This window comes from Malaya genurostris, chromosome 1 (genome assembly GCF_030247185.1).
Source record: "Malaya genurostris strain Urasoe2022 chromosome 1, Malgen_1.1, whole genome shotgun sequence".
NCBI lineage: Eukaryota > Metazoa > Arthropoda > Insecta > Diptera > Culicidae > Malaya > Malaya genurostris.
The window spans coordinates 9,133,720-9,143,958 of record NC_080570.1 but is presented as its reverse complement, the minus strand read 5'-3'; the positions used below and the strand labels follow the sequence as shown (position 1 = coordinate 9,143,958).

The following is a 10,239-nucleotide window of genomic DNA, read 5'->3' as shown; positions in this document are numbered from 1 at the left end:
TTGAAACACAATTCTGAACCAGAATTCCGTCTTAAAATCTAGACTCGAAATTCAGCTCCAGAATTCAGGTCCGTAATTCATGTTCAGCATTCAAATCTGGAATTCTGGAGCTGAATTCTGAATCTAAACTACGGACCTCGATTCTAAAACAGAATTCAGGAATTGAATTTCTTACCCAGTTAAAGGGGTGAAATATTTCTCTAAACTTGGGCCAGTAAAATGGTAAGTTCAGGTTTTCTTCGAGTTACAATCTGGACACCCCCAAATACGTACATTTCTGGAAATACTTCATTAACGCGTGAAATATTTCACAGACTGATAAACGTATGTCTGTTCATCGTGTAGAATCAATTTTTTGTGATACTACAAGCTTTTAGATAGAAGCAATCATTGCAGAGAAAACTAGTTACTTCGGTACATACTGTGGCTAGAAATATAAAAATGTCTTCACCTTTCGTGCATACTTCCAAGCATCGTCAAGGTATGAAGTCGTTCAAGGAGAAAACTACCACACCGTATTAAAAAACAGACTGTGACGACTAAAATCCGGGCGCGCAAGTTTTATCGCGAATATTTGATGAAGTTTTATCTGCGCAATAATGGACGATGGAATTTAGGGGCTGAAAGACTTTAATCAGTTTCCCGGATTTTTTTTATACTACCAAGCAACAGGCGTAGAGAAGCATTTAAGGACGAAGAAAAAGACAAATTTACCCAAAAAATATTTAGTTCGGCAGGCAATATGTAGTTGTGGCCCAGAAAACCAAAGCACCATCACTACGGGAACAGTAAACATGATAATATATCGTGCAGAATGCCTAAAGAAGCGATAGTTACCATTCCTACGCAGCCATGACGCTCCCTCGCTATACTGGATTGAATTGGTACCTTGCCACTACACCAAAAATGTTTTGGAATGGTATAAAGCGAATGAAGTCCATGTTGTACCTGAAGCCACCTAACTGCCCGTATTTGCGACCTATGGAGAACTCTCATTTATTTTTTTTACATTTTCTTGTAGTTTAACATTTAAAAAATATTGTGTCAAAATTTCAAATCAATCGGAACAAAACTGTCGAGATACAAAAACTATTTTTTTGTTCACTTTTTGAGAAAAAAAATTAAAGTGCGTTTTTCTGAAAATCAATTTTTCGAAGTCCGTGAACACGATCCTGCAAAATCTACTGAACCGATTCTTTTCAAACTTGGAACATACTTTCTTGGTATAAAAAGCCTCCCCCCTTGGTTTTTAAAATTTTTCCACTTTCATATTATGGTAGTTTTTCACCTCAAAATTGGCGGGAAATTTGGTGTAAGATCGCGTTTTTTTTTCTTAAATATGCCACGAACTGTTGAAAAATCAAAATAATAACTTAAGAACGACGGAGGGTGGAGAAATAATTCGTACTTCAAGTAAATTTAAGAACAATTTTGATTTAAGACAATTCTACGCCGAGTTATCGTGTTCACCGCGCAACGTGATTCTCAAAAGAGGTTTTGGGGAATGCTCTGTTATCGCCTTATTTTTCAATATTAATATTCGGAAATTCTATCAAATATTTTTCAAATGATAATTTTTAATGTAAAAAAAGTTTTCATAAATTTGCTTAAGCTGTCACTCGGTTAAAAATTACAAAAAAGTTTTTTTTGATTCAAATTATCCCTCAAATTTACGAATCAAAGCATGTGAAAATTAATCATTTCTTTAACTACACAACTGATTTTTATTTATTTATTTGTGTTTTATCATCCGACTTATGTCTTAATGATTTTCTAAAAACTATTGACAGGGAAAACCCCGTTTGAGTTGGTGTACAATGTACCATTCTCAAATAGGCACAAAACCTGTCTTTTTTCAAAAACTCACGTTCAAAAACAATTCTAAAACAGTCAGATACAAATTACATTGAAAAACTTAAACAAATGATCGAATAATTAGCCTAATGATTTATCTATAGTACAAGTGTGTATATAAGGAGTTAGATCGTCATAGATTTCATCGCATTTCCTGTATCAGCCTATTGTGGAAGAGTCTGGCAGGGTCGTTGAACTCAAATAAATGAAAGAACTCGTTGAAAGAGGAACACATTGACCGAAATGGGGAATTCCTTTGAAACTCCGATCTTTCTATAGGCCGATTTTGCTGAATTTCACTCCAAAATAGACACAAAGCATAATTTTACATGCTAATAGATGTAATATTTTGTCATTGCCCAAGTAAATACGGCATGCTTGGATTTATGTTCTGGGTGTGTTGGCATTTTCTATTTTCTATGTACAAAGTGGAGCATTTCGTCTTCGGTAGACATTTAAAAATTGGATCTGCACACTTGAAAAAAAAACCTGTGATTTTACATCTTATTAGATGCACATAAATGGAGCGTCGCAGCTCACGCAAATTTACGTGGAAGAACATTTAATATAGTGTCTAAAACTCCATACATGAAATTCATTGAAATAAAAAAAAAAAAGAGTACTGAGAGCAACTGTCGCGACTTGAACCGAGAATCATTGGATCGCAAGTACGTCTGTTAATCGACCGACATCTGCTTGGCTGGTAAAAGATGCATTTGAATTCATACAGTCGCACCTGCTAGCAGAACGCAAGTTACAGTCGAAACCAGTAAAATTCAAGCTCATCTAACATTAAGCCATTACAAATGAGATTTTCCGAAATTCGACAAATTAGGTCTTTATGAATTACACCGTATCAGGGATTAAGTCACCAGTAAAATTCAAATTTTTTTGGTGTGTAGATGCAAAGTTTGTCAGTTTTAAAATGAGTGAAATGTGAAAATAATAACAAAAGGTTGGCCACCTCAGAAGCCTTGTACTCGTCCGGGTTTCGGTTGAAAAATCGGTTTTCACAGTTATTGCGAAGCCTTTCTATAAAAGAATGGTATGGTATTTCGATCAAGATTTCGAATTTTAAATTTTTTCAAACATGTTGGAATAAAGGTTATTGTTTTTGAGTAATTTTAGGGAATTAAAGTACCTTCCTTCATTCTCTTTTCTCTCCTCGAACGGAGTAAAAATATTCGGTCAATGTTACAAATAGGAGTAACTTATGTTAAACTTCCGATCTGATAGGAAACCAGATCCCACTTCACTGTCTTAACTAACTAGCAGGATTGCCCATAGAAATAAAAAAATTGCGTTGACCAGAACTAACCCCACTTAGACAAAACAATGCGCATCTCCTTCGCATCGTAGATTTTCCTAGATTCAGTTCCTAGTTAAATATATCATATTGTGTAATTAATACTAGAGAATGTCTCCAGTATCAGGTATTACATCGTAACGATGTTATGATATTTGCGACATAATAAGGAAAGTTAAAAAAGCAACTCTCTTAAATTGCCGGAACTTTTTCGATTCAAATTAAATTAACTGCCGGACGAGGGATGCATCCGAGGTGGTAGCCTTAGTTTTAACAACTAATCAAACCAGGAAAGTGCGAAGTCTTTCAATACTTACAAAGATCAGTTTGACCCCAACCAGCGGCGACGTACTTGCTGACCGCCTTCTGTTCCGACACGTTGTAGTAACTGGGCAAACAGATTGGCCGCACAAAATCCGTGTAAGGTGCGTCCTTCGCTAGCTTCACCAGTGCCACATCGTTGTGCTTGTCCCAACTGGTGCTGACGTAGTTCGGATGGGGAATAATTTTCTCTACGTCCAGATTTACGGGCCGATCGGCACAATCTCCGTTCGTGTCGCAGTCCACATCCGTTTCCAGGTTGTGCTCACCAAGTCGAACATACTTCCTAGAGCGAACAAATCAAATAAACAACTTAATTTAGATCCTCTTATCTTTTCGCTTGTTGTTTTTTTTTCTTCTTCTTTCGAAACAACTCACAACAAACCGGTATTTCGGTAACCTCTTCCCGTCACACAATGCGCCGCCGTTACCACCCATCGTGGTGCCACCAGAACCCCTCCGCAGGAGGTGAATGTCATTCCCGTATCTTTGGAATGGTAGAACAGCAACGCCAGCCAGGGAAACTCGTCGATCTTGGTAATTTCTCCGCCGAAAATACGCTCCCCGGTGGCTTCCATGCCGCAGTTCGCGATCACATCCGACAGGCGCATCAAGGACGGTGCCGCGATCTTCACGCGAGGATTCGCGTAGGCACTCTTCCCAGTGCAGCAGATCGTCCGCGTCGAACAGCTTAACCTTTTCAGGAACTCTTCCGTTTCCGGTTTGGTGGCGCCATTCCGCAACTGCTGATAAGGTCGGCAGACGTCAGGCGCGACGCAGTAGCCGGTCGTGTCCTCGTTTGGGATTGCACACGGCAGCACGGTGAAGGACGGTGCTGTGCGAACGGGAATCCCGATCAAATTAAATCATACCGAAAATGGAGTAGACGCAAAAACAAAACACTCAAATAAAAAAAAAACAAATAAACAAACTAACACTCACACAACCGAGATCACTTACCGAGCGCGGGCAGCAGAAAAAACGCACTCAATATCACCGCGAACATCCTCTCGGGAGCAAGTTTTGTTTTGGACTGAACCACGATGCTTGGACGGACGGTCAACAGAACAGACGACGAATCGACGGCATACGCGATCGATACGGTGACGACACAAACTGGATCGAATCGATCGGATGCGAGGGGTGAGCGGGGAGAGTGATGTTGTGAAGCTGACGAAGTCACCAGCTGATCGTGGAAGGCACTGCTGACGAACGAGCGAGAACCGATCGTTTCGATCGGCAATCGGAACGAGTTCGCGATTCGGCGAAGGAAAGCGGACTTCCCCAGACAGTGCCTACAAGTGTAAAGGTGTGTGATAAATGAAAATAAAAAAAGAAGAGAAAATACGAAATTTGCGGATTTGTTTCCCCCCCATCCTTTCGTGTGGAAACCATTCTTGATTCCAGGACCCGGACTGAAGGAATGATGGAGGCTTCAGAATTGAAATATGGCTTGGGGTTTTCCGCACTTAGAAATCAGGTCCAGTTCCACTGGACGCTCGCTCGGACAGGTAATTGGAATTGAGCGCGTTGACAGCATTTTTTTATATTACCTCCGTGGGTAAAACCGGTATGGAGGCTTCGGAGATAACGGACGCGACGAAAGCCGCTATCATTATGTTTATAAACGAAGCTGGATCGCCTCGCATGACCTTACTTAATGCCTAACACTGTATTGACTGTGCTCGAGTAGGTTTCACGCTTTCGGTGAGCATGTTGAGTCTCCTGGTTTTGGTAGTCCTGTTGATTGGTGCGTCATCCCAACAAGAAGGTAGGAGCGTCTTTCCATCTGCTTCTAGGCTATGTTTTGATTTACCGTTGAAAATCGATCCGCAGATGACCGTCCAGTCTGGGAAACGCACACCGACTGCGAGATTCCCAACGAACCCATTCGTGGATTGTGTCGGGTTCCTAAAGAGTGTACCGCCTTTCAAGAGATCAACCGTGGACCGGAACTTGCTAGCGTAGGACGCATCAGCTTTATCCGTGCACTTGCATGTGAATCATCATCGGACGAAACGCTGATCTGCTGTCCACGAACCGGTAACTATACGGCTCCTCAGCTTTCCACGGAACTCCCTCGGAGAAATCGCAACGAATCGTTGGATCTTGGAAACCGGTTCGGTGACGATTCGGCCCAGTGTGGATTTCAGGCGTTCAATCCCAAAATTCAAGGAACCATTACCGAAATCGACGAGTTTCCGTGGGCTGCATTGCTGTTCTATCAGAACAGTTATCATGGATGTGGTGGTGTTCTGATCAGTAGAAACTACGTGCTGACTGCTGCGCATTGTCTCAGCGGAAGAAGTTACGAACGAGTTGGACCATTGTAAGTACAGTTTTCCGACCGGTTCGCGTTTTCGGCTAACAAAATCAAGTTGCTTTTCTGCAGAGCATTCGTACGTTTGCGAGAGTACAACATCCTATCGGATCCGGACTGTATGGTGATTTCGAGCGGAAATGAACTGCAGATGGACTGTGCGGAAGAAAAGATCGATGCGATGCCCCGCTCGATCAAGGTTCATCCGCACTATGTGCCCAATAGCCAACAACAACATCACGACATTGGGCTGGTGGAAATCGATCGCTCCGTACCCTATTCGGATTTTCTGAGACCGATTTGTCTACCCGAACAGGGCATGCGAACTGGGTTGGCCCCGGGACGAATGCTCAGTGTTTGCGGTTGGGGAAAGACCGACTTTTGTAAGTAGATATTGAACGCCACATTTTGACGGAGGTTTTCGTAGAATGATGTATCTTGTTTTGTTTTTAGTTAATACCAAAATTGCCACCAGTAGCCCCGTTAAGATGAAAGCTCGGCTTCCTTTTGTTGGCCAAAGTCAGTGTAGTATGGCGTACGAGTCCCAGTTGATATCGCTGGGTCCTGGCCAGATCTGTGCCGGTGGTAAGAAAGATCGTGACTCGTGCGCCGGAGATAGCGGCTCGCCGTTGATGTTCTACGATGCTTTGCATGGCGTTTGGGTGCTTACGGGAATCGTCAGCCGGGGTGCATCGACCTGCGGGGAAGCCGATCGACCCGGAATCTACACCAGCGTGAAAGAGTACCTGCCCTGGATTAAGCGGAATACCGGGTTGAATTAAGTTTCGGAACATTGAATAAATCTTGTGAGGAAAGTTGTTCAATTAATCAATGTCAATGTCACAGCAAAATGTTTCGTCTGATCCATGGCAAATATTCCCGTACGTTGGTGTAGATGCCAGGTCTTCCTTCGGTACCGCACTTCTGCACTCCCAAACTTACCAGTCCGGTCAAAACCCAGACTCCACGTTTGCTATCGAAGAACATCAGCGGAGACCCGCTGTCGCCAGCACAGGTGTCCTTTGCCTTCTGTCCACCGGCACAGATCTGTCCGCTTCCCAGTTCCAACTTGTGCGGTCGATAAATATCGCGACAGTTCTGATGATCGACGTACGGCAGTACGACCTTCAACTTCACCGGACTAACCGCATTACCTCCCAATTCCGAACGGAAAAAGTTGGTACGTCCCCAACCGCAAACATTCAGCTTGGCTCCGGCGGTGGCTCCATTACTGGAGGCCGCTTCTGGCAAACAGATGTGCTGAATAAAGTCCGAGTATTCGATCGGTTTTTCCAGCTGGACAAGACCGATATCGTGATGTTGGCTTAAGGCGTTTGCTGCGTATTGCGGATGAGCAATAATCCGTTTCGGTTTCACGTCCACCTTTCCATCGGTACAGTCTTTGACCTTTTCGTCCAGCATACAGTCCGGATCGCTATTCAAATCGTACTCCCCGAGACGAACCAACTTCCTGACAGAAGAAAAAAAAAACGATCGTCACGGTAAAAATCTGCTCGTCTATCGAATCTAATTTACTTACAAATTTCCTATTTTCTGAACGATCCTTCCCACCAAACAATGGGCAGCTGTTAGAACGAAATTCCTTCTAATCAGAGCACCTCCACAACCCGGAGAAACAGCATTCGATCCTTCGCCATCGTACAGCAGCATTGCCATCCAAGGAAACTCGTCAATATCGGTAATATGCCCTCCCAAAAGCTTCTGCCCAAAGCTCTGATGTCCACAGGTTTTTTCCTCGTCAACGCCTACTCTGCTGCCGACCATCATCGTCGTTGGTTCGACAATCCGTCTCGGTACACTTTCATTCATAAACGGTTGCCTAGGGAATCAAAAAAATAAAAATCACCACCCGATTGCTTCGATTGAACTACAAACCAAATTGAAACTACTTTTTTGTTTTTACTAACCGATAATTTCCTCCACTTCGAGGACAGCAAATTTTTCCGTCCTCCGCTCCGGTGCACTGCAAACGACGCAAAAAACTTATTCGACCGACCGTCGCCAGACTTCCGACGTCGTTGATGCGCTGATAGGCCGTACATTCGTCGGGACTTTGGCAGGCTCCCGAGTGTACTTCGTTCGGAATCGGACAGTTTGTTGTAATATCCCAAACCGGATACGCTTGACTAGCGAAAACACTAGTAGCAACAAAATGCACCACAAACAGCACCAGCGCCAGCATCTTTTCCGATTGCCAGCTCAGCGAAGACTGATAACGACTCATCCAACGGAAGAGAGAGACAGATAGAGTGAGTCGTGATGAACCACTCAAAATATAATAAATCATGCATTGTGAAATCCCAACGCCCCGATAGTGTGACATCATAATGCTTCGGGAGAGTGAATAACGCAGCAGGTTTTTATGTATTTTGTATATTTTGCTTAATCCACGACAAATGCTCCCGCACGTTCGTGTAGACGCCCGGTACGCCAGCCCGGCCACAATCCCGAACGCCAAAACTGGCCACCCCGGTCAGCACCCAGACCGCCGTTTCGCGATCGTAATGCATCAGCGGAGATCCACTATCTCCGGCACAGGAATCTTTGGCTTTTCGGCCACCGGCGCAAAGCTGACTGTCGTGCAGTGGGACATTCATCCCTTCGTAAACATCCTTGCACAGATCCGGAGCCACAAATGGCAGCACAACCTTCAGTTTGATTGGACTGAAACTGATCGAACCGAATCCTTTGTCAACTAAAAAATAAAAACCATCAAATTAAAAAGGTTATAATTACCGATTCAATGTGATAAACTCTTACAGAAGTCCGTCTGTCCCCAGCCGGCAACATTGAAAACTCCACCGGGACGTGCCCCGTTGTCCAGGTCCAGTTCCGGTAGACAAATCGGTCGTAGGAAGTCCGAATACGGTGGAACTGGATCAATCTCAATCAATCCCAGATCATGATTGTGGGTTGCAGAGTCCAAATTGAAGCTCGGATGAAGCAGCAGCTTCCGTGGTTTGTAGTCTAGCTTTTCGTCCGAACAGTCCAGAAAGCCACTGTCCAACATACAGTCCGGATCCTGGTAAATGTTGTACTCTCGCAGTCGAACGAATTTTCTGCGATCGAAAACATCCGATTAGATTCTTCCATAAGAAGGATTAATACAATCAGGAAGACTTACAGTGGATCCTGTTTCTTTCCCTCAACATCCGGAGAAATACAGTGAGCTGCCGTCAGGACGAAGTTCCGACTGATCAGAGCTCCTCCGCAATGGTAGTAAAGTCCTCCGGAGTCTCCTGCAATGGATCGTACATTACTAATTTGACCATAAAAAAACTATCACTCTGAACTTACGGTTCTGCCGAAGAATCATAGCCGTCCACGGGAACTCGTCGATTTCGGCTATCACGCCGCCTCGAATTCGAAACATCGGAGCTTGAATACCACAAACTTCGTCCTTCAATTCCTCAAACACTCGGTAACGGTCCAACGTGGGACAACAAACCTCCGAACCGTCCCGTCGTCCGCACCGAATCGCCTCCTCGAACTGTTCCTGTTCAATCGAATTAAGACCCCTGTCGTTTGTGATCTTCTGATACGCAGGACAATCGGCCACACTCCGACAAGTTCCTTTCGCCAACTCTTGCGGTATCGCACAGTCTTCTTTTTCTTCAACAAACGAATCTACGACGACAAGAAAATAAACCATTCCTGCTTCTACAAAACGAATCGGTGCCGGGAAGAACCACTTGACAACAAACCTGGCAACCTTCGGGCTCTTCCAACTGCGGTCAACATCATCAATCCTACGGTTAAGGTCATCGCCCAAACTGCCGGCACCGTCGCGATCATGTCAACGACTTTCGAACGACTAACCGAATTGTTTGACCTGTGGCGCGGTGATCCTGCTGCGATGGTGCGAGTTCAGTTTTATGCGAGCAACACCAACAGCAACAACCGGGGAAGTGGGAAAGTTATGCGCGCAACTTCCCACAGCCTGTGCCAAGAGGGAGTCCCCTTTTCCCACACACACACACGTGTGAATGTTTGTGCAGCACTCTGAAATCCATCAGTGAAGGGACTTATCCGGTCCGATTAGCAAAAACACAAGAGGAAGGGAGTAAAACCCATTAGAGAGTAACTAATGACGATCAATTGCTGCGGGCATGGCCTACTGCCTGATTGATTATGAGCTGTCCGTTCGGCCGTTCGAATGTCAACTGGTCGAAGATATTATATATACGTCTGAATTCGATGTAAGTGATTAAAAATGTCCGGTTTTTCCGGATCGTGTTGGTAATTCTAGTCCAACCGCTTTTCAGTGGGTCGAAAACATCAAGCGTCAATCACCGCTCGCTCAATTGACGCAAGTGAAACAGGAAACGAAACGAATTCATTTCAGCGCTACGAAAGTGATTGCTAAAACAAACCAATTACAGACTAATGCAGTTCTCAGCGAATGTAGCCCTCGGCA

The 10,239-nt window shown here is 44.1% G+C and overlaps 3 protein-coding genes across 3 annotated transcripts; 1 reads left to right on the top strand and 2 right to left on the bottom strand.

Moving 5' to 3' along the window:
• Positions 1–5,159: 5,159 nt before the first annotated feature.
• On the top strand, positions 5,160–6,616 carry LOC131431698 (CLIP domain-containing serine protease B8-like). Its single transcript, XM_058597561.1, has 4 exons — positions 5,160–5,252; positions 5,318–5,810; positions 5,874–6,184; positions 6,255–6,616. Exons 1-4 carry the CDS (start codon positions 5,195–5,197, stop codon positions 6,581–6,583), a joined length of 1,191 nt encoding a protein of 396 aa, XP_058453544.1. The 5' UTR covers positions 5,160–5,194; the 3' UTR covers positions 6,584–6,616.
• Positions 6,605–8,160, bottom strand: LOC131431689 (CLIP domain-containing serine protease B8-like). Its single transcript, XM_058597550.1, has 3 exons — positions 7,730–8,160; positions 7,342–7,641; positions 6,605–7,272 (listed from the first exon to the last, which is right to left on the bottom strand). The coding sequence occupies exons 1-3, from the start codon at positions 8,146–8,148 to the stop codon at positions 6,642–6,644; spliced, it is 1,350 nt and encodes a 449-aa protein (XP_058453533.1). The 5' UTR covers positions 8,149–8,160; the 3' UTR covers positions 6,605–6,641.
• Positions 8,161–8,179: 19 nt separating this feature from the next.
• Positions 8,180–9,959, bottom strand: LOC131431706 (CLIP domain-containing serine protease B8-like). Its single transcript, XM_058597572.1, has 5 exons — positions 9,527–9,959; positions 9,120–9,449; positions 8,947–9,061; positions 8,583–8,881; positions 8,180–8,517 (listed from the first exon to the last, which is right to left on the bottom strand). Exons 1-5 carry the CDS (start codon positions 9,615–9,617, stop codon positions 8,183–8,185), a joined length of 1,170 nt encoding a protein of 389 aa, XP_058453555.1. The 5' UTR covers positions 9,618–9,959; the 3' UTR covers positions 8,180–8,182.
• Positions 9,960–10,239: the final 280 nt, after the last annotated feature.